The sequence below is a fragment of the Pituophis catenifer genome, unplaced genomic scaffold (assembly GCF_029215685.1).
Source record: "Pituophis catenifer annectens isolate HBS135680 unplaced genomic scaffold, rPitCat1.0.hap2 SCAF_4, whole genome shotgun sequence".
In the NCBI taxonomy this organism is placed as follows: Eukaryota; Metazoa; Chordata; class Lepidosauria; order Squamata; family Colubridae; genus Pituophis; species Pituophis catenifer.
In genome coordinates, this window is record NW_027256884.1 from 84,452,350 (window position 1) to 84,477,611 (window position 25,262).

The following is a 25,262-nucleotide window of genomic DNA, read 5'->3' on the forward strand; positions in this document are numbered from 1 at the left end:
GACAGTCATGAACTACTGTGTTTCTCTGAAAATAAGACATGTCCTGAAAATAAGGCCAATCGGTCTTTTCAGGACATGTGATAATATAAGCCATCCCCACAAAATAAGCCCACCACCACCAACTACGTGCCCCACTCCCCCCGCCGGGCAAGACAGGGCTCCTGCCCCTCGCTTAGCCACCCATCCCCACTCGCCCCTTTTAGGGTACAATTTGGGGTGGCAGGTGGGGTGGGCAAGAAGCGGGACGCACGTCTTGCTTTTCCAGCACCGTCGCGTTCCTCGCCATTCTGTCCAGGGAGACACGTTGTAGAAAAAACTTTCTCGCGAGTTCAGCCAAACTCCTTGAACTCGCGAAAAAGTTTTTTCTACAACGTGTCTCCCTGGACAGAACGGCGAGGAACATGATGGTGCTGGAAAGGTAAGACACGTGTGTTGTGGCCCAACACGTCCCATCCCACCCCAATGGCAACAGCAGCCTGGCTGCTTCCCTTCCCCACCGTCTCTTTATTGAGAGGGGTGGCACTTCTCAAATTGCACCCTAAAGGGGGGTGGGTGGGGGTGGGTGGCTGGAGCCCTGACATGCCCGGTGGGGGGGGAGAAGAAACAGCAAAGGGAGCATGTCTCACTCCACGCATCTCGCTTCTCCCCCGCCCCACCTGCCAGAAATGAGTCTTTGTGAGATTCGTCGTGCCACTGCTGCAGCCTCATAAAGCAGGACTCTGCAAGGCTTGTGCCGTTGTATGCAGGAACTGCAGCACAGCCGCAAGGTTTGACATACTGGCACAGCCGCGAGCGGCAGGATGCCAGCTATGCCAGTATGATGAAGCTCGTGGCGGTGATGCAGTTCGTGCATGCAATGGCACAAGCCTTGCAGAGCCCTGCTCCAAAAGGTAGCAGCGGCGGCAGGACACATTAGGCCAGCGGCCAATGCAAAGAATGGGGAGGGGAGGCAACGACAGCAACGGGACATCCAGTCCCATGCTCACCACCTCCTGCACCCCCAAATAAGACTCCCCAATAATAAGGTCAAGCCCTTATTTGGGGGATCCAAAAAAAATAAGACCCTGTCTTATTTTCGGGGAAACACAGTAGTAGTACAGAAATGTAATATGGTTTAACATAAAAACATAAATCATAACATAAAAATGGTGGGCATACTCCCATAGGCTACATCAACTGAAGATCACAATTTGTTAAAAAGATAGAAACAGGAAAAAGGAAAGAATTGCCTGTATCCAAACCACCTACCCTGCAAAACAGAAAACTCTATGATTTTGGATTTACATGTGAATATTTTTAAAAGTGGAAGAATACATAAAGTGAAAGCCTTGATGGAATTTACTAACCCAATTAAGACAATTCCATAAGCAAAAAAAAAAAAAACAACCACAATGAAATAAGAGTGACAGGAGACTTATCTACTATATGCTTTTTCTCAGACAACAATATGTATTGTTGTCTGAGAAAAAGCAAAAAATAAATTCTTTCACAGAGTTGGTAAGGATATAAGGAGGTCAACTATTCCTCATTTATATGAGGAATGAAAAGGCAAGTTCATTGCAAATAACAGAGGGAAGTTCATTGCAAATAACAGAATAGCATAAAATGTTATAATTTTAAAGGAAGCTAAAGTCTAGTTAGTTAAACACATATCTGAAACACAAATACCTTGTATTTGATCGTTTAACTTGTTTAAGATTACATAGCAAGTGTAGTTAACAAGAAACAGCCTGGAATATAGGTGGAAGTTCCTAAAACAGAAGGTATTACAAGCACAAACAATTCCAAAGAAGAGGGAAGGGAAAGAGGAGCACAGTAGCAGAATTAAATGTGATTGAGCAAAATATTAAGGGAAGATATAAAACAAGATATGAAACATTTAGAAATCAGGAGGCAGAATGAGGTAACTTATCAAAGAAGAATACACAGTAGCTCAGACTACTTTAGGAAAACCTAAAGGATGAAAAAACTGATGTTTCCAAAGAATGCTAAGCTAAAGTTCAAAAACAATTTTACAAGCAACTAATAGTACCTTTTCAGATAGATTTAAAATAAGCTTATATACACCTGCATCCCAGAATACTGAAAGAAAGTGCTTTTGATATGGTTGAAAATATGTCATCTTTGAGAAATCTGGGGTGTCTAATTACTGGAAACCAATTTTTTTCTATGCTCAAGGAAAGATACTGACTCCCAAGAAGCTCAAGAACAGATTGTAAAGATATAGATCTGTAAGCACCATGAAAACAAAGCATTACTATATCATAAACTATTATTCATAGAGTAAACAACTCTCTTAACTTAACTCGGCAAGTTTCTAACAGATTGTAGGAATGCTATAATAGTAATATATATTGGTTTCAGTAAAACATGTAATAAAGTACCACACAATTTTTTGATTACAAAGTTTTTTAAATCATAGCTGGTTGGCATGACAATAAAACTGGCTTGAATTACACTCTGAAAATGCCTATCAATAATTCCTTATCAAATATGAAACTTATTTGGGTGCCATAAAGTTCAGTCCTAGATTAGTACTTTTCATACTCATGGACATTCATTACTATATTAATACAACTATTAATAACTTGGGAACATGATAGAAGGAAAAGTTAGCAAAACTACAGATTTGATTAATGCTATCGTATAGATAGTGAAGTAGAATAAAGGTCAAAATACTGAAACTATTCAATATTTGAGGCAGATAATCTCCCATTTATTGGATGGGGTTGTGGATATTTTATCTGAACATAGAATGGTAGCCTATGTACTCTTCCACCTCTGTGGTTTTATCTAAAAGAAAAGAAAAAAATGATTCCACAAAAAAAAATGAACATATTCATAAATTACTAATATCTCGACAAATTGACAACCTTAGCTAGATCCTTCATTAGTTTTTAGTTTAATTAGTTTAAAAAAATCCTTCATTTTTTTAAACAAATTAGCCCGTCTGAAAATTTCATCAGGTAAAAGTATTTTTTGGTAATGTTTTATTTGTATCATTTCTCCAAGTTTTGATAACTATTTTTATTTAAAGTAAGGTAGAAAGTTCTTAAATTACCTGCTGAGAATCATTTGATTTAAATGCATCTTTAAGAATTTCAACAGCTCTTGATGGGTCAACGTATTTTCTTTTCGAGCCAACAAGAAGTGCAAAGAGGTATCTTAATTCGCGCATAAAAGGTAAATTTCTATGTTCCTGTATTTGAAATAGTTATAAATAATGAATTTTGTATTTTTACAAATCTGTAAGAAGTTCAATTATAAATCAATTGCTCGATCCTCTTAAAAAGGCTAAATATGTTCTCATCACAATATTAACAAACTCCAATACGGTTATATTATTTTAGACTAAACCATTATTTCTTTTTCTTCCCTACACCCCCCAAAAATCAACAAGTTTGATGAGTTGATGGAACTATTATTGATTTACAAGTTTGGTTTACTCCCTATTCCAGGTCATTCACAAAAGCTAACAGCCAACAAGTCTATAAAGAAGTTAAAAGTCAGCAAAAACAACATCTCGAATTAATAAATTTCACATCACAGATCTATTCAAAGTTGTACTCCCTTGCTTTACAATAAACTTGTTTCTATTAATTATACCTGGACTATCATTTTAATAGCTTGCTAGTTATACATCTACTATGAACTTAGCTTTTTTATCAGCAGTAATTTCATATTAAAAATCTCTGAAAAAAATGGAAGCAAATTATTTATCTCATTTGTGTTAATTCAAAACAGACACTCAGCCAGGTGCAGCTCATTAGCACCAGAAGGATGCAAACGGTGAAGGTCAAATGAATATGGCAAGGGCTGGAGGCTGACAGAGATAGGTGGAGGTGGAATAGAAGACATAGAGATGGAGCAGAGATATGCAGACCAGGGAAGTTGAAATGGAGGCAAGTGGGGCATGTCAGGAGAAGAGGTCTTCGCTTAATGACTGAAACTGGGACTACTGGAACTAAGTGGTGCAGTCATGGGATGTTTCACCTAACAACTACTTCACTTAGTGACAGATATTCTGGTCCCAAATACAGTTATGTCATTAGCCTTTAAAGTGCTATAAAATTATTCTGTAAACTTGTAAGCTAGTATATTATCATCTATAACTTGTTTGAAATATTTATGTATATACAAATATGCCTACACACCAGTAGTGGGCTCCACTTACCTTCGCTCCAGTTCGGAACTGTGAGTGTGTGTGCTCACTTCGCTCACGCGTGGCACTTCTGCACATGCGCAGAATCTTCTGCACATGCGCAGAGGGTCCATGATGTCTGGGTGGGTGGGCGGAGCCTCCCGCCGCCACCACTACCAGTTTGCCCGAACCAGGGCGAACCGGTAGAAACCCACCACTGCTACACACATACCTAAATACAATTGAAATATAATGAGACTACTTTTCTTGTCAATACTGCACAATAAATCTACCAATAAATTGCAACTACCTACTCCCACAATTCGTTTGTTTGTGTGTTTATTGTTCACATTTCTTTCTCGAAGACTGACTTCTGGGCAGTGTATAGTAAAAGGCAGCCTATATAATTATACCTTTTGGTTTCGGGGGAGATCTTGAGCATTTGCTGGTAAATTGTAATTCAAGACTAGCCTTCGAAATTCCAATAAGTTAAAAAGTGACTGAAACAAAAAGGAAATATAAATTTAGCATTACTTCGTAGAAAGTGTATTAGATATACTGCAATTCACAAAAGAACTAAGAAGCAAAGAACTGGTTCACAGGATGTAATCCATATATGGTACTTTTTATGTAAAAAATGAAAAATTTAAACTAACAAAAAATGATTATGACTAGCAATTCACTAATTGGCATATTGTGACTTGGAAGCAAACTCTATTTCTGGGGACGTTGGGAGACATACTTACAAACAGATAACAATTCTGTATTTTTATGTGAGCAAGATCTAATAAACTGTGATCATGCAAAAATGCACTAGAATGAGTGACAAAAGTATTAAAAACCACTTTTAATATAAAATAACACTTTTTGCTTCTACTGTTCTAATGTAATGCTGACCGTGGCTTCCAACATTTTATGCGCTAACTGGAGCCTACATGAATATTACAGCTTGTATTTCAGGAGAAAAAACAAGCAACAAGAAAATATGAATTATCCATGGTTCTGCTTTTCCTGCTTTCTTTGGTAAGAAAAGAAATAAATGAGTGGATTCAGGAGGACTATGCAACAAAATCTATTATGCTAATTTATACCTCTACCTAATCTAAATAAACTGATATCCATATACATGAAAATTAATTTTTAATTATTTTATTCATATCAATCAAATAAGCATTTGCCTGTTAAAAGATCCTGGACATAACAAATTAGGAATCCATTTTTGTCACTGTAATATTTTCAATAAGATTGCATATACATTTGCTTAATAAAAAAAATCTTTTCTCTGGATACTTAACAAATTAAAACCAAAGTGGCAGAGGAAGTATTGAAAAAGGACATATGACAACGTTATATGCACATTAGCACTTTTAACTGCCAATGTATACCAAAAACATGTTCGGGTCCTTTTAAAAATATTCTTTACAACATTTTCCTACATTAAATGTAAAAAAAAAAGGAGTGAAAATGGGGAAAAAAATCAAGAAGCTGAGACTGAACGTTATCTATTATCAAAAAAGTAGAGTCATTATTGTTGCTTGCATAATTATGAAGGATAAAAATCTAGTTAGAAACTATACAAAGAGGAGAATTTAACACAGATTTTAATATAATCCTTGAAAAAAAATCTTAAGGAGATATTTAAACAAGTACTGGTTACATATAAATATATGGCAAAATTAGATATAGATATCTAAGTTGTAAGCTTTACTTATCTATAAAATTTACACAGAATCATATGGAATTAAGTCATCTGTAAGAGTATACAGATTCACAGATTTGTTCTGCCACACGGTATAACAGAACGTTGAAAGTAACTTTAGTTTTCTGGCACACATGAACATAGTGTTGAATACAAATAAATCTTTGGCTCATATTACAATGATGAAAAACAAAGAACTTGCTTTATAAAAGCACATATCAATGCAACTAATATTCCATGAAGCCACATATATTAAGGGAAATCTGCATCTGTAGAATATGTTTGTTTTGGTTTTAATTTTAGTACTTTTCCACATCGCAAGTCACTGACTAATAAAGATAATGTTACACATTGATGACCCCTATCAATGTTACACACTGATGACCCCGTATCAGATTTCAAGAGACCCCTGATGAAAACATGAAATATTGTCACACAGTTGATGCAACCTAAGGAGCCTATCAATCTGTGGCTAAATAAATACTGTAGTAGGTAATGTCCAAATTTATCACATATGAAGTAAATTAAGATAGTTAGCTGAAACATTAGCCCACTAAGCTAGGCAAATAAAAAGGAAGAAACAAACCTATAGATATTTATTATTACCACAAAATTACAATATTAATATACTTTTTAAAGTATCAATTTTTACCATATGGTGCTGGACAGTAGCTGCTATAAAATTTCTATTAGGTATAAGTGAAATATTAGTTCTTAGTATATTTTAAAACTTCAGTTTCTACTTGTTGTTCGGTTAGTAACAAGATTATTAAGTGATTCTGGCTTCCCCATTGACTTTGCTTATCAGAAGGCTGCAAAAGGTGATTACGTGGCCCCGGGACACTGCAACCGTCATAAATATAAATCAGTTGCCAAGCGTCTGAATTTTGATCATGTGATCACAGGGATGCTGCAATGGTCGTAAGTGTGAAAAAGTCATAAATCGCTTTTTTAGTGCTGTTGTAACTTTGAACAGTCACTGTTCAAAGTTGTAAGTTATAACACTGTTGTAAGTTGAAGACTATCTGTTGTTGTAATTATGCAAGTTATGTTTCTTATTTTACAATGAATTACATATTAAATATGTATTATATATTAAGCCTTTTTTTTAAAAAAAAAAAGGCTTACAACAATTATAATCCATGATAATATTACTCTAAAATAGGTATATTTCTTAGATTTTCACTTGATTTATAGTATTCAAGTAGCCTAGAGCTCAAAAATAGGAGATATCAACGTTATTATTACCAGTGATATCATTGTTCATTCTCAAACACCAAAAGCTTTCATACATGCCCAAAACAACTGGCTCTGGCATCAGAGTTGTTTAGTTTAGCATGGCAATGATGCATATAAATTATAAATTGATTATTGAAGCAGAGTCTTAACATAGTTTCTGGTCTGATCCTTTATCCAATAACATGCATAATGTACTGACTCATTTATCAAATAATTTTGATTTAATGACAGTATTTCAGGGTTTTAAAAAATAAAAATAGGTATACAGAAAATAACTTGCCAGAGACTTTTTATAATAATTTATCCATATCATTAATTTCTCTGTGCATTTCAAGCAATTGCCTTTTTATTATAATAAACCCAAAAGCTTAATAAAATTAATAATTACCTGTATAACAGCACTGAACCAGCATGTGTTACCAACATTTTTTAATCCTACTGGAGAAATATCTTGACGTTTTCTATCGTATGGATTTGGAGAATCACTCCAGACTTCTGGATGTGTTCTTTTCAGACTTGCTTTGTTTTCTGCTATGCTGGCTTCTAAAACTCTTAGAAAATAAATGAAATAATTAGAAGAAATAGTCTTAACAATTTGGATATACATTTTCACAAATCTTCATCATCCTTATGCCTTTTAATAACATTTATTAGTCAGAAAGGTACTATCAGTCTCCTGATTTTTTTCTTACACTACATAATCTAAATTACAGATTACTTTAAGCAATAGGTTATGCAATAATTACCCATATTAGACCATTGTGATTTTAGTACATAAATGTAAATATAAAATGTGTATAATATTATAAATAAATATAATAATGTGTCATTTTTCCTACTGTCAAGCCATGGATAAGACTACTCTATTCTAAAAGCTATAGCAAAGCATCGTTGAGCAGCTCACTTTAGAAAGAGACAAAGTCACAACTAATTCTCAGAAGAGCAGTTTTAGGAGGTGTGGTCATGCTTCAGCGAAAACAATTTCAAAACAAGTATTATGGCACAAATACTTGTTATAACCACAATGTGTTCTATTACATAACTATTATCACTTATGTATCTTTGAATAACTTGGTCAATAAATAAATGAACAAATTTTCCATGGAAAACAACATTTTAGATCATATTTATGCAGAAATATTGAAAATTCAAAGCGTTCACAAACTGTTAAGTATCACTATATATACAAATCACAGTGGGAAATCATTCAGAATATTAAATTATCCTTTTATACTATAAACTTTCCCTAATAATTAATTTCTATTTCACTGTACTAATGCATAAAAATTACAAAAAGTGTACAAAATTTGTTGATCTGTATTTTTCTGAAGAACTCTGAAGAATTGTTGTTTGGAAGAACAATTTTCCATCTCTCTCTCTCTCTGTCTCCCTTCCTCCCCCTCCCCCTCTCTCTGTCCCCCTCCCTCCCCCCCTCTCTCTCTCTCGACCATGTCCTTCTAGGTGGAAGGTACTGGAAGTAAATTTTCCAAACCAGATACAGTACAACATGTACTTACCTACTAATGGCCTGTTCCTCATCTGTAATCCCAGTCTCCCTGAATGTCCTGTTCGATTCCTCTAAACTGAGGGCAATAGCTCTCTGTAGATCATCTTTGTCATCCCCTGTGAGATCAATTACATCTGGAAAACAAACCTGTGTCCCTCAATATTAAAAATGTATAGAATAAAAAGTCAACTATATTAGCAATGATCAACGACTAGTTTAGATTTGTCTCCACTGGATTTAATTTTATTCCCTCAACATTTTACTTATTCCCAGCACTATAGTATCATTCATTTGCGTAACTTGAGTTATTAATTACATTTGAACAATCAACTAAAATTTCATTAGCTATTGTACTTTCTATCACTTTATCTCTTTACTGGCATAAATTTGCTGACTCATGAAAACTCTCATCTACATTAAGCCATTGATCTTTCTCACTTTAAAACTGAAATAGTGTAATTTTAAATCAATCAATAAACAGCAATAAATAATTCTAGCTAGGATGCTTATAATAAAGCAATGTGAAATAGAAGGAAGACCACAAGAAGAACATGAAGATTACATAAACAACTATGAATAGGGCATTTCAGCCTATCATGTCATCAAATAAATTTTCATCAAGCAATTTCATCGTGGCTATTATACTGGTCAAGTACGTTTAATCAATTTATCATGAAAAATTTTAAAGTTCTAAGCAGCATCATGCCGGCCAAAGAATTTGGATGCTCTCAAAAATCTGGGAAACTGTGAGAATAACTGGATCTTAAATAAACCCAGAAATAGAAACAACGTTCTTTTCTTACAATGAAACGGACGTTGTCTTACCTGAACGTCCCTTCTCGGCGCGCTGCTGGAGAATCCAAATGTTGGGTTATTCCTCAGCTTGATTGCCAGACTGGGTGAATGTTTCTTTAAGAAACGTCCTTGGCCACTTCTCCTTCGCTCGGCTGAGCTCCAGTTTATTCACGAAGACAAATAGAGGACGGTGCTGCCAAAACCAACAAAGAAGAGAAACAAACCACCCGGCACCACAGAACGCAGCCGAAGGGTTGGATTGGATTCTCCAGCAGCACGCCGAGAAGGGACGTTCAGGTAAGACAACGTCCATTCTCCAGCGTGCTGCTTGGAGAATCCAAATGTTGGGATATACCCAAGCTAGTCAGATGACAGGAAGGCGGCTGCGTTATCCCGGGTGGGGAAAGCTAGAACCGACTGCAGCACACGCCGACCAAAGGATGCCTCAGCCGAGGCAAAGGAGTCTATTTTGTAGTGTCTAACAAAAGGTGTCAAAGAAGTCCACGTTGCAGCCCTACAGATGTCTATGATGGATGCCTGGGTAGCCCAAGCGGCTGAAGTGGCTGCACTTCGGGTGGAATGTGGTAAGATTCTCCCCGGCAGTGGTTTCTTCTGGGTGTGATACGCCATCGCGATGCAGGCCTTAATCCAACGACCAATCGTGGACGATGAGACCTTCTTGCCCAACGTAGATGGATTGAAGGACAGAAATAAGGCTTCAGACCTACGGAAGGATGATGTCCGCTTAATATACCGATGTAGGGCCCTCCCAACGTCCAAGGTATGCCATTGTTGTTCGAGATGATGGCTAGGGTCCGGACAAAAGTCAGGTAGAATCAGTTCCTGGGCTCGGTGGTACGGAGAGCTTACCATGGGCAGAAAGGAGGGATCCGTTCGAAGCACTACATTGTTAGGGTGAAAGATGCAAAGGTCAGCCCGCATTGACAACGCTGCTAGTTCAGAGACCCTTCTTGCCGAGGTAATCGCCACAAGAAAGGCGACCTTGAGTGTCAGAAACTGAAGGGAAATCGACGCCAGATGTTCAAACGGAGGCAACATTAGAGCGTTAAGGACCAATGCAAGGTCCCACATTGGATACCGGTGGATAGTAGCGGGCTGGAGATTAGATGCCTCTCTCAAGAAGGTCCGTATACGGGGATGATGAGTCAAAGGTCAATCGTTGGCCACAGTCAAGACAGTGCTTAAGGCTGCCACTTGACGCCTCAGAGTGTTAGGAGCAAGTCCCCTGTCCAAACTGTCCTGCAAAAATACGAGAACATCAGAGGTAGACGCTGTCGTAGGGACCCGATGAGTCTTGGAAAACCAGGAACAAAACGAGCGCCAGGTGGCGTCGTAGATACGATTTGTGGAAGGGCTTCTGGCAGATTGCATAGTGTGGATCACACTCGCCAGGATGTTGTCCTTCCTTAGACGAATCCTCTCAAACGCCAGACGGTCAACTGCAACCATTGCGGGTCTGGGTGCAGTATGACCCCCTGGCTGAGAGATATCTTGTCGTTGAGGATGTGCCAGGGGCACTCCACTGACAGGTTCAAGAGGTCCGCATACCAGGGACGACGCGGCCAATTGGGAGCGACTAGCATGAGATCCGCCTTCTCTGCCATCTTCGAATCACTCGTGGGATGAGCGGCAAGGGGGAGGAAACATAGAGGAGCCCTGGGGGCCACACGCTTCGAAGTGCGTCACAACCTTCTGCTCCGGGACAGGGGAATCGAGAGAAGAAGCGGGGCAGTTGAGCATTCAGCGGGTGAGCAAAGAGGTCGACAGTTGGGAGACCGAACCTCCTCGATGGGTCCCGGAACAATGACGGATGGAGGCGCCACTCCGCCTGATCTATTTGGGTCCGGCTGAGCCAGACCGCCTGGATGTTGTCTGCAGCAGATATGTGCTCCGCCGTCAGTGACAGAACATGCTTCTCCACCCAATTCAGCATCCTCGTCGCCTCATCCAGTAGGAGCTTAGAACGAATTCCGCCCTTCCCTGTTCATGTGGGCTTTCGTTGTTGTATTGTCCGTAAGGACCAGCACATGACACCCCATCACAGAGGATTGGAAATGGCGCAGGGCAAGGTGGACTGCCCGCAGCTCTAACCAGTTTATGTCGTGTTGTAAGTCCTGCATGGACCAGCGACCCTGAGCGACTGATGACCACAGGTGCGCACCCCAGCCGAACTTGTTCGCATCCGTCGTGATGGTAATCCGGATGGGTTCCTGGAAATAACAGCCGTTCCGTATGGCCGGGGAGATCCACCACCTCAGAGACAAGCAGACCACCGCCGGGAGGACAACCTTGGTGTTCGAGCTTGCCCGGTGAGACCTCTGATAAGGCAGAAGGTACCACTGAAGAGGTCAACTGTGGAGACGGGCCCATGGGACTATTGCAATGCAAGATATTAGTTTGCCGAGCAACTGGCACAATGTGATCAGGGGAACGGCTCTGAGTGATAATACCTGAGTCACCAAAGATCTTATGCTTCGCATCCTGTCGGGAGATAGGAACACATGGCCGCTGACCGAGTCTATGACAGTTCCAAGGTGGAGAATGCGAGTGGTGGGCAGGAGTTGACTCCTGTCTAGGTTCAGGGAAAACCCGTGCTGTCGCAAGAGACGAGACACTGTCCTTAAGTCGACCACAGCTTGATCCTGTGTGGCAGACAGAATGATGTCGTCCAGATAGCACATAACTCTGATGGGGATCTGCCGTAGAGAGGCAGCCACTGTTGCTAACAGCTTCATAAAGATCCGAGTGGCGGACGAGAGGCCAAATGGCATGGCCCATATTGGAAGTGTCGGTTTGAGTAGGCAAACCGAAGGAAGCGTCGATGAGAAGGACGAATCGGGACCTGCAGATAAGCCTTCTTGAGGTCGATTGACATCATAAAATCCCCCCCGTCGGATGCCCTGCAGAATCGACTTGAGCGACTGCATTTTGAAGTGGTGATACCTGACAAATTTGTTTAGGGCCTTTAAGTCTAAGATCCCCCTCCAGCCCCCGGAAGACTTTGGCACGAGAAAAAGGCGCAAGAACCCGGATCCCCATTGTTCCACCGGTACAGGTTCGATAGTGCAGATGTCGAGCAGATGTTGAACCTCTGCGTCCATCAATCCTCTCTTCTCCGGATTGCCTGATACTGGACAGGGAATGAAGCGGTTCGGAGGGCTGGAGAGGAAGTCCAATGTGAGGCCGAACCTCACCATTTGGAGGACCCAGGCGTCTGTCATGGAGGAAACCCACTGGGGCAAGAAGTGGAGGAGACAACCACCAATGGGTAGATCTGCGTGGTAATCAGTTGCCCCTTTTGAATGATCAGCTGGTGGCACCACGGAACTGTCACCTGGCGTTGGGCTGACCTCTGCCCCAATCCCGGTAGGCAGGCCTGTCAGCGGACCGACTGACGCCTTGGGAGTATTGCCTAGGAAAATAGGACCCGTTGGGTTCAGACTCAGTCCGAAAGGGCTGTCTCTGGTTATAAGGAGCAAATCTCCTATCCTGTCGTCTGAAGGAGGATGGCATAATTTTACGTTTATCCTTATCCTCCACTAGTATAGTGTTCAAAGCCTCTCCAAAGATAAAGGAACCCTTGTAGGGAGCAGATGCAAGCTTCCACTTTGATTTGAGATCGGCCCTCCAATGACGGAGCCAAAGGAGGCACCGAGAAGTGACAATAGAAACAAGGGCTCTTGAAGCAAACTTGGCCGCATTCAAGGATGCGTCTGCCGAATATTCAGTGGCTGCCACTATTTTATTAATGTCCTAGTGGAGCCTGCTGTTGTCAGGTGGTAAGCGCTCCTGCAGTTGGCGCAACCAAATAAGAGATGTGCAAGCAAAGAAGGATGTAGATGTTGCCGCCCTGATGGCCCAGGCTGCCGCCTGATGTGTCTTACAGAAAGACAGTTCAGCCTTCCTGTCCTTGATCCTGAGACCGTCAAGCACATCATTAGAAATGACAGAAGAAGACGTCAATTGAGCCACCGGCGCATCTACAGAAGGCAGCTGGATCAGATTTTGTAAAGAAAGGTCCGAACAATACAACTTTTTATCTAATCCATTCGGGGCCGAGATGTAAGCCGGTTGGGACCATGATTTTTGGACCACATCCGTGAACAGTTCAGGACACGGAATAAAGTCCTGTTTCGGCTTGTGCAGCTGAAACAAGTCATCATGTGGATGAGGATCCGCCTGTTGAGATGGCTGTGTGCTCGACACTCCCATATTTGTGGTAAGCTTAGCCTTGTGGAGCAAGGATTTGAACATAGAAGGGCAGAAGAGGCCCGTGAACGAAGGTCTCTCAGGAGCAAGGTCCTCGTCCTCAGACAACTCTATCTCTTCGGGTTCCTCCTCATCCCAGACGGAATCGTCGGCAAGAAGAGTTTCTGCTTGATATGAATAGCCACGACACGGATCGCCATACGCCTGAGACAATGGTGGATGCATAGCCGGCATGGATAGATCCTGGAGTCCCTGGTGAGGAGCTGAAGTCAAGATCCTAGAGATTGTCTCAGACACTAGGTCCTGGATATCTCGAGAGAGCGCTGGTTGAAGGCCGTCAGCAGGATGGAGACCAGCGGCGGTCGGGGTGAAAGTAGCCTCCGGAACAGAACAACCCTGATGATGAGTAGCATGAGCACTGGGTCCCAAGGAAGCAGGTGGAAAAGCGGACTCCCGGAGGAGTTCAACTTCAGTTGGACAATGGGTGGCAGCAGGAGGGTCCTGAGATGCTGGAGAAGGCTTGTCAGGAGACATCTGGTGGTTAGAAGACTGGGCCCTCTGCTGAGCAAGAAGATATTGTTTCTCAAAGGCTTTGCGTCTTTTCTCCTCAGCCTTGTCAGCTGCTGCAGTGCGCGTGGTAGGATGAGGACTGGCAGAACGTGCCCGAACAGCTCAATGTTTGGAGGCCTTGGCAGGAGCCTTGGAGCGTTTCTTGGCCTCAGGTGGACTATAGGATGGTTCGAGGTCAGAGGACAGATCAGACTCCGCCATCTGGACAAGTTAATCAGAGATAACAATATCCACACCACTCGAAGAAAATTTGAGGAAAAAACACTAGAAATTGTTTGGAAAATCCAAATAAGCGTAAATTCTTCAGCCTGAAATGCTAGAGCCAAGGAAAAGACCAGTTTCTTGCTCGACTGAGTGAATAAACTGGAGCTCAGCCGAGCGAAGGAGGAGTGGCCAAGGACGTTTCTTAAAGAAACATTCACCCAGTCTGACAATCAAGCTGAGGAATAACCCAACATTTGGATTCTCCAAGCAGCGCGCTGGAGAAGAGAAGGAGAGGGAGAGGCAGAGAGGGAGGGAGAGAGAGAAAGAGGGAAAGAGATTTCAGCTTTAGAGCAACTGCCATCACAAAGTTGTTTGTCTAACCTAAGAATTTCTTGCATTTTTTTTTAAAAAAAATCATTATTAAGTAAAACAAAATATCTATTATCAAATATGAAATCTGGAGATATAAAAAGTTCATTAATATACAGTAGAAACTGAGATGGTGACAGGTTTTTCTAGTTTTTTCAGTTATGTAGTTATATGGTGAGAAAAAAGCACTTACTTGTATCTGCTTGGCTTCCTACACTTATATATCTGTCATTACCAGGAAGTGCTGTTTGATAGTATGTTGTTTCTTCTTGCTGAGGAATCTTGGCATTCTTTGCAGTTAGGAGGGCTACTGCTAATTCTAGGTTCCCATTGCTATCCTTTAAATGCATAAGAAAGAATTATTAGAATGCCATTTTATGATCAGCTTCGAACATCAAGTCCAGGTATATTTAAATTTTACATATTGTCATGAATATAATTTTATTATTAGAAACCTAATCAATTTAAAAATAACATTAATTAATAATGTGAAATATGATAAGCAACTTTAAAACAGAATGCAATAAAAGCTGAACTTTAATCCAAATCCACTGATTTAATATAGTCGTATTCTGCAGTGGCAAATGAAACTATTTAAGGGCTGAATTAGATGCTGCCCATTGTATACATATTTCCTAAATAAAACATCTGCAAGGAGTTTTGAAATCAGTTTTGTAACTTCAGTTTTCAACATGAATTTGAATAAATGATCAGTTAAGCATATAGAAAAATCATAACTACAAATACCAATATATCTATATTTAAACCCAAATATATAATGTTTAAGGTTAAGCTGCTTAATATCCTGTTTTTAGTCCATTCTCAGCTCTGAATGTTCAATAATGATTCTGGACCAGTCACAATTTCCCCAGTTCACCTACAGTTTCAGCCTATTTGCAGGCCATTCAAATCAACCTTATAATCTTGTATTGAATTGTATTGTATTAAGTTCTGCTACTTAAAACATACTTTAAAAATTTCAATATAGAGATCTAAATATAGTTATCTTTCAAAATCACTATACCTTCAAGGCTTGCTGCAGTACTTGAGTGTCATTGATACCTGTGATTTCTCTCAGCTGATTCAGAAACGTCTGCTGGTGCTGAAAAATTAAAGAGCTGATCAGCATAGACAAAGACAAATTAAAGTAAACAAACGAACAAACAAAAACCTAGTTAGTAGAAAACACTAGATTTTTTCCCTCCTCTTTAAAGAAATGAGTCAACAATATCAATGTGTACAATTTCAAAATGGAGTATAGGAAACTTAAGTTTAGAGTAGCTGTTATTTCTATACCGCCCTTCTCCCGAAGGACTCAGGGTGGTGTACAGCCAATTTAAAAAGCACAGGACACAACAATGATTAAAAATTAAAATAATTAAATAAATTTGGCCGGATTAAAACCCCAAAATTTTAAAATACCCCAATTAAAATTATTATGTTGATAGGCCGGCCTGGCGGAACAACAGGGTCTTCAATGCGCAACGAAACACCCGGAGGTCGGAGATCTTACGTATTTCCGGGGGCAGTTCATTCCACAGGGCTGGGGCTCCCACAGAGAAGGCCCTCCCCCTGGGTGTCGCCAGCCGACATAACTTGGCTGATGGCACCCTGAGGAGACCCTCTCTGTGGGAGCGGACTGGTCAGTGGGAGGCTATCGGTGGCAGAAGACGGTCTCGAAGGTACCCGGGTCCTATGCCATGGAGCGCTTTAAAGGTGGTAACCAACACCTTGAATCGCACCCGGAAGACCACTGGGAGCCAGTGCAGCTCACGCAGGAGGGCTGTCACGCGGGCACAACGGGTTGCGCCCATAACCACCCGCGCGGCCACATTCTGGACCAGTTGGAGCCTCCGAGTTCTCTTCAAGGGGAGCCCCATATAGAGAGCATTACAATAGTCCAGCCGGGAGGTGACAAGGGCATGAGTGACCGTGCGCAAGGCGTCCCGGTCCAGAAAGGGCTGCAACTGGCGGATCAGGCGAACCTGATAAAAGGCCCCCCTGGCCACGGCTGTCATGTGCTCTTCTAAAGACAGCCGTGTGTCCAGGAGGACACCCAGATTGCGAGCCCTCTCTGTGGGGGGCAAATATTCACCCCCAATAGTCAGCGATGGCACCTGCTGACTATATTGGGACACCGGCAGCCACAGCCACTCGGTCTTGGACGGGTTGAGTCTGAGCCTGTTCCTCCCCATCCAGACCCGCACGGCCTCCAGGCAGAGGGACATCACATCAAGGGCATCGTTGGGGTGGTCTGGGGTGGAGATGTACAGCTGAGTATCATCAGCGTACAGATGACACTTCACCCCAAAACCACGGATGATCTCACCCAGCGGCTTCACATAAATGTTGAACAGAAGGGGTGAGAGGACCGACCCTTGTGGCACTCCCCATGCGAGACGCCTCGAGGTCGACCTCTGCCCCCCTGCCAACACGAACTGTGAGCGATCGGAGAGGAAGGAGGAGAACCATCGCAGAACGGTGCCCCCTATTCCTAACCCTCTCAACCGCTGCAGCATGATACCATGGTCGATGGTATCAAAAGCCGCTGAGAGATCTAATAGGACTAGGACAGAGGACCAACCCCTGTCCCGAGCCCTCCAGAGATCATCCACCAACGCGACCAATGCCGTTTCTGTGCTGTGCCCCTGCCTGAAGCCCGACTGGCACGGGTCTAGATAGATAGCTTCATCCAGGTGCCTGGGCAGTTGTCGTGCCACCACACTCTCGACAACCTTCGCCATATAAAGTACAACAAATAACACTATTTGAAATAAGTTTTAACTTATTTCATGGCAAATTGGGATTTTTCGAGGGAAAATGAAGGAAACTAGTTCTGTTGGTTACATCTATAAAGAATTCCAAACAGATTTTCAAAAGCATCTTGCAAGAAAGCTAGAGGGAAATTACACAATTGCCTTCTTTGAGTGATTTGAGACCCATATTCTATAGATTCTGGTTGAAGTATAAATATAATATTTATTTCCTAATACAGGTAATCCACACTAAACAGCATCATGTGACTATCCTCAACTGTCGTTAAGTGAATCACTTGTGGTTATTTAAACAGCATGACGTTTGACCATGACTTTCAACTTACCAGCAGATTCCCTACTGACTATTTGTCAAGAGCTGGGCTATGAAGGTTGCTAATGATAATACATGATTCGCAGGACACTGCAACCATCGTAAATGCAGGCCAGTTGCATGCTGGTTGCCAACCGCCCAAATTGCGATCATGTGACTATAGGCTGTCAGAAATTTAGGGATCAATCAAAAACCTACTTTTTCAATGTCACTTTAAAAGTCTGAATGGCTTCTAAACAGGGTAATCATTAACTGAGGACTACTTTATTAAACTCAGTTACATATCCATAAGATTTATATAAAATCTATATTTCAATGTGAAATCTTAACAATCTTTAGAAGAATTATTTTATTCCAGTCTTCATTCTATTACAAGTAGTATTTGACTTAGCAGTCATTCAGAGTTACGATGAACACCCCTCCCCACATCTCATCCCAAAAGCTACTTACAAACTGATTTTGAAGTTATGGTGACCGCACCCTCACCAACAGTCACATTTTGGGCACTTGACAAATGGCTCATCTGTACAGCCATTTGTAGCATCCCACACGACTGCAATTTTTTTACTTGCTTCATGCGGTTGCTAAATATAATTGTAAAAAATGCCCATTGGGTAAAGTGGATTCAGTTAATGATTGAGTTATCTGTTTAACAACTGTCAGAAATTTTCTGTCATCTGCTCTGTTTATCTAACTGTATAAATTACATCCTCTGCCTTGTTCACAATTATTAATTCTTTAGTTATTTCCATTAAATATATATTTATATAGATATAAAGTAATGCACTATTTATCACATGCTGCAGGTTCTCATTTTCTTGATTTAAAATCTAACTTTATGAACTGATTTAAAAAATCTATTTTGTTATGGCTAATTCTTTTTTACATTAGCTCAACACTGATTTATAAACATGAAATATTAAGCATAGCCAAATGGATCGTTTAAATAGGTAGTAACCAGATAAAATGTCAACCCAGCATAAAGGTATCATAAAGAGTTTCATTTTCCAGACTCCCTCAAGACTTTCTAACTTTGTAACTGTGTGCTCCTTGTGTAATATGAAACATCAAACAAACTTTCCCACATAGGTTGCCAAAAGAGAATCAGTGGATACTAACATTATTCATTCATTCTGAACTGCATGAAGCAAGTTCAGAACAAAGATAGAAACACAACAGTCTCCATTGTCATAATCATAAGTGACCCATCTACCCCCTACTTAACAGCTATGGTTGAATACCATTTGCTGAAAATCCAGAGAGGGAAAGAAGTATTGCCTTCATACACCCATTTTTACTTTCTCATATACAACTGTAAGAAACTGGATACCAGAGAAAATCCACGTGAGGGGCAACATAGAACTCTGACCTTGGACTAATCAGTGTGAGTCCAAGCTTTTTGGAGCTTGTGAGCTTTTTGGACAATACATGAGTATAGGATGGACTACAAAAACTGGGAGAGCCAAAGTATTCTATTTAAACGTTTATAATATATATCTAAACTATCCTCTATTGAAAGATTTTCTACTATGTTAGAATCCACAAAAAGCAAAAAAAAAAAGGTAAAATGACTCAAGTCATGAACTAGGCATCCAGATGTCTGAGATCCTAATGATGAACATGTATTTGCTAAACTGTACAAACTATTTCAAAATTTTAAATAGAAGAACGGACTACACAATGTAGGATAAAGTGAATTAAGAATTGACAGGCAGACTCATTCCCTCAATGGGAAAATATATGGTTAAGAGTGGACATATTAAAAAAAAACTCTTAAAATTGAATTCAAATAGAAGATTTTGACATAGAAGATTTTAAAGAGCAGTGTTAAATTGAAGCTGGGATTTTCCTGTTACGATTAGTGGAACCACGGAAGATTATTTCAATATATGATTATTGTTGTGAGATTTCTATAGGCAGAGATGAAAAGATTCAAAACTACCCACCATAGAGGAATGGTTAGCGAAGTTGACAGATTTTGCTGAAATTGATAATCAATTTATTTTATTATAGAAAGGACATTATATTTCTTGGTGAGTGGGAAGCCTCTTATTAACTTTTTGCATAAAAAACAAAAATATGAACGTGATTTATGGTTTTGATAATTACACAGGTTGCATTACTGAAAGAACAATCTAACTTTGCAGAGACACATTTAAATATATTTGTACTTATAACTTCTGCTTGAGGTCAATCAGAAATTATAAATCAAATGTAAATAAGTGCATGCCATGAATGCAATACAATTGCGTTGCTTTTATTTTGAAGGCAACTACTTTTTAAAATATAAGTATGTGTTTGCATGCTTGCCAACTCAACTTCATAGCCTAATTGGTTTGGCCCTCCACAACAGTCCCAGTTTCTCATGTGATCCCTTGAGAAAATTAATTGTTCACCCTGCTTTATAGTATTTCTGTTGAAAAATCCTTGTTTTTTTGTATATATCAACCTCAATTTATCACCATCTGTTTAATACTGATTCAAAGTTATATTGGCCTCAGAAAAAATGACAAAGTTATGACTGACACATCACATGATTAAATTTGGGCACTTGGCAACAGGCTTGCATATATGAAGGTTGAAGGGCTTTCTGGTTATATGTTTGAGATTTGCAATGTCCCAGCCGGCTTCCAACTGACAAAGTCAATTGGGAAAGCCAGATTCACTTAACAACCACATGATGATTTAATGACATGATATGCTTAATGACCACGATGATTCAATTCATGACTGTGCTAAAAATGGTTGCAAAACCAGGTCGGGATGATTTGCTTAACTATTACTTTGATTAGTGACCAAAATTCTGATCCCACTGCGATTGTTAAGTCAAGGACTACTTATATGAAATTCGTATCTAGGAATGACTGTATCCCACCAATTTGCCAGAGTTTTGACAAACCTTATCTATATTCTCATTTGCACCCAAATTTACTCATTTAGGCTGTCCCATCTTAGTTCAGAGACACCAGGAGCTGGCATTAAAAATTGTGTACCTTCTTACTTTGCAACTGTTGAAATAAACATTTTGTCCTCAGTTATACACACCTGTTAATCTACTTTCAACAATGGCCCTAACCCTAATAGTATTTTGTAAAACACATACTTATTTCTGAAATGGATGCTGTCCATATCTGGCAGATTTCCCAGCAAGATCTCTTTAAAAGTGTTTTAATCTTATGCCATTGTAACCTAGTTCCATTATGAGTTAAGCGGAAACCATCTGATATGTTTGGAATTGGCATTTCCAAAAGTGCCCCAGGGCCTAACAAATCTAAAATCCCGTTTTTTGGCACCACTGCTCTATAAGTGCACTAAGATCCCTGGAAACTTTACATAAAATTGCTATGTTATGGACCTTGGTGGGTACAAAAGACTAAATGAATCTTTTGATATTATCAAATGTAGCTCTTCAAGATAATAGCTATATTTATGTTACTTTAAGCCAAAAATCCTGATATTAAAATACAAATTATATTCTAGCAGGATGAATTTGACTTGATTTAATTTACTTGACTTGATTTAAATCATTAGTAAAAAATCTTGATTTAAATCAACTTGATTTAAATCATATTTTTTAAAGAGCACTGTCATCTCTGTCCCAGAACAGCTCCTCCTCTGACCCACTGTTGACTCATCGACAATCCCAATATTGAAGAATATACAGCCTCATCTACATAACTAAGCTCCATTTCACGCTGAATAAACTAAATAATGTAACTTAAATAGAAAACTATATTTAGATAGATTTTTATTCCAAAACCATTTTATTAAAATAAATTAAAAATAAAAAAAATCCAATTTAAATTAAAAAATCCAATTTAAATTTTAAAAATCCAATTTTTTTTAAAAAAAAATCATCCATCCTGTATGCTAGTATATGATGCCAACACAAAGAAGCTAAGAAAATAAAGGAGAGGGGATTATCAAATATTTGAATAGATATTTTTCTTCCTTTTTTCCTTTTGAAATAACGTTTTTTAAAAAAAGAACAAAATATTTCTCATGCACAAGAAATTATTCATAGCATTGCAAATTTAATGTTTTTACTTGTAAATACAAACTCAAAGTCCTCTTTATTCTGTTAAAGCATAAACAAAATTATCTGCTGTTTCCCAGCAATAGTAACAATCATAGAGCAACAGAAAGTATAAACTTTCGGAAGGTTATATTAATGAAAAGTACAGTAAGACAAAAAAATAACATCTAAAAAGGGTCACTGTTGATACAGATAGTGGGAAGATGATGATGGCCTTTTTCTATTTGTCCTCAGTGATCCCCATCAGAACAGCTTCATGTCAAGAAATGTGAAAGTCAACTGAAAATATGCAAATTGCCATACTCCTTTCTTAATAAAAGTAGTCTAAATGTGTATTTTGCAAAAGAGGATAATAATTTTCTATATTTGGGCTGAGGCAGAATAGATCCATAAGAATTTGTCATAAAGACAGAATATAAATCTGAACGAATGGAATTCAATATGGAATAATAATCTTAAAATGACAAAGGCGACGGCTTACAAAGAAAGCCAATACAAGCTGTTTTATAGATGGCATATGGCCCCAGCTAGGATAGCGAAGATCTACCCCAATTCGAGCCCTAAATGTTGGAAATGTGACCATCAGCAGGGTACTTTCTACCACTGCTGGTGGACTTGTAATCAGGCACAAAAATTCTGGAGGATGATATGGATGTGGATTAGAGAAATAATAAAAGAAAATGTTGATTTCGAACCAAAAGCCTTTCTCCTGGGAATTTTGAAAATTGAATATGCAAAAAAGAAAAAGTACTTAATTATACATATTCTGACAGCTGCTAGAATTTCCTTTGCCCAGTATTGGAAAGAAAAACAAATACCACCTCAAGAACATGTTATTGGGAAAATACTGGAGTGCCCGAAATGAACAAACTGACTTCAGAAATTAATGACAGAGAAGATTCGGAATTTTATAGCGTGTGGGACATGTGGTACGAATGGATGGGGAAAAGAAATAAAGAAAGAAATAGAGTACAGAGATTAAATATTAATTAATCAACAAAATCCATATGAACAGTATTACATTTAGTCTTAGAGATTCGAGCACTATTATCTTTAAGTGTTTTGAAATTAAATTTAGCTTTAAGAAACAATATCAAATAAAAGACAAGTAATAATGCATGTAGATGTATATATGTATATAATTGCACCAATGAACCGAAAATGTATTGAATGTATCACACTATATGTTATAATAAAAATCGAAAAAAAAAAAAAAGAATTTGTCATAAAGGAAATCTAATGATACAACAGCAAAGATGGACAAAAATAAAAAACTGCTAGTTTAATTCTAATCCAACCATTCTTTTATTTTTAAGAAGTTCAAAAGTCAGAATCAGTTGATTCTAAGTTAATAAGAGAAATATGTCTGTTTCTTAATTATATTGGGAAAATTTCAACATTAGAAACAAGTTGGGTACAACAACAAAACATTAAAAGAATAACTCCATTCTGGGAAAGAAAATATTCTTGTAATAGTGCTGGTACAAGTTGACAGAAGAAAAAAACAGCCTTCTGAATTAATTAGAAGTTTAGCATGTACTGGAGAAACCTCAAATCTGGTGAAATTGCTAGTGAATGCCATTATTCTTGCAATCATTCTCCCCAATAGGGTTGGAAAAGAGCCCAAGCCTCTGGGGTGTGGTAAAGGTCTGGGTCTTCTCCTTGGCCCAGCATGCTCAGGAGCCCTGGTCCTTCCCCCCATCCTGGTGCTCTACTTAACAACTACAACTGAACGAACTTTCTTTTCTTTTGCCTTACTCACTGTTCCTATACGTGCATAGCCAGAGAGTGTTGAGCAAACAAGTTACAGATCATTACTACACTGCTTAATGAAATCACCAGAGGCAGCAAGGATATTACAAATCTCCATTTAGGTGAGGAAGCAGCGATCATCAGTTGTTTCAGCTTGAAACGGTTGAGGACTTTCTGAAGATCAACCAAGGACATGCTATGTTGCTCATCCTAAGAATACATAATTGTGCTAGTTTTCCAATCATCCTCTCTTCTACACTCAGTGCATGTTATGCACAGAGATGGAATAGTTATTGAATGAGCCTGACCAATGCCATTGTAAGCAAATCCCAGTGACCAGAAATCAGATGAGGTGTTCAAGTTTGCTGTGGGTACAACATTCAGTATAGTAGGTAGTTGATGCTTCTAAATTACCAACTACTGATACCACTAATGCGTCCCCTCTTACAACTGGAGCACTTGCTGAGATTAGATGAACTACTGGGAGACTGAGAAACAACAAAGCTAAAACACTGAATTGATAAAAACAATGGCATGTAGCTCCAGGGTTTAGAACAGCCAAGCCTGAGGCATTCTCTGCTTCTGCCATGAACTTATTCAAAGTTCCTTCCATATGCTCTATCACAACACACATGCAGGACTTTGTGCATATGTCTTCAGCATTATAGTTAGCAATGCTATATACAAGGAAGTAGCAGCAGCCCTGTAGTATGAAAATAGTGGAATCTCTTGATCATTATTACCAAAAGAACATAGTTAAAATCTGCTATCATTATTGAGCACCATAATTACCACTTTGCAGTAATTCTTCCACTGTTGCCATTTAGGCAACATAGTCCATGTCATGAACAGCAGCAAGAAGGATCAGAAGAACACATAGCACAGCTAACAACTTTATGACTCTTAATGTCATGACATAGTAATAGCATTTAGACTTATATACCGCTTTACAGACCTCTCTAAGCGGTTTACAGAGTCAGCATATTGCCCCCAACAATCTGGGTCCTCATTTTACCAACCTTAGAAGGATTGAAGGCTGAGTCAGCCTTGAGCCTGGTGCGATCTGCCAAATTGCAGGTAGCCAGAGGTCAGAAGTAGCCTGCAATATTGCATTTTATCCACTGCACCACCGCGGCTGATGCTGATGTCTTTCTTATACATTGGCAATGATGCTCATGGATAGACAATCATTCCTATCTCCTTAGCCAACCTTGGGTTATGTTCTACAACTCTGTCAACAATGTACCCGAACAGCTGAGACAAAGAGTTTTTCTAGAGCACAGTGCACAGGTTCTGTCTCTACAACCACCCTCATATCATCCTCAATACATCTCAACATCTCTCTCTGATATAAGAAGATATTAAGGATCTCAAATAGCCATCAACCATCAGCCTGCTGCCATGGTTATGCTGCTTTGCTCAACAATTTTTTTAAAAATCATACTAGGTTCAAATTGTTACAATGACAGAACCAAAATGTCAGCCATCAATGTAAAGAACTTCAGGATATGATGTGGATCCCGAGTACCTCTCTATCCAGCTCCTCTATATACTAGCATACCTACAACTAGAATTGTTTTCTTGCTTCCTTTCCAGACTGACTAGAGACCATTAAATGGTAAACTCATCCACG

The 25,262-nt window shown here is 39.4% G+C and overlaps 1 protein-coding gene across 5 annotated transcripts in view; it reads right to left on the minus strand.

Annotated features, from left to right (window-relative positions):
- Positions 1-25,262, minus strand: part of USP25 (ubiquitin specific peptidase 25) — a 65,123-nt gene that overhangs the window by 34,192 nt on the left and 5,669 nt on the right. For all 5 annotated transcript variants that reach the window (XM_070942651.1, XM_070942652.1, XM_070942650.1 and 2 more), the window contains exons 2-7: positions 15,779-15,856; positions 14,948-15,092; positions 8,597-8,720; positions 7,468-7,630; positions 4,555-4,641; positions 3,062-3,199 (exon numbers count right to left, since the gene is read on the minus strand). In XM_070942651.1, the coding sequence (XP_070798752.1) occupies positions 3,062-3,199; positions 4,555-4,641; positions 7,468-7,630; positions 8,597-8,720; positions 14,948-15,092; positions 15,779-15,856 (735 nt within the window). The remainder of the gene's footprint in view (positions 1-3,061; positions 3,200-4,554; positions 4,642-7,467; positions 7,631-8,596; positions 8,721-14,947; positions 15,093-15,778; positions 15,857-25,262) is intronic.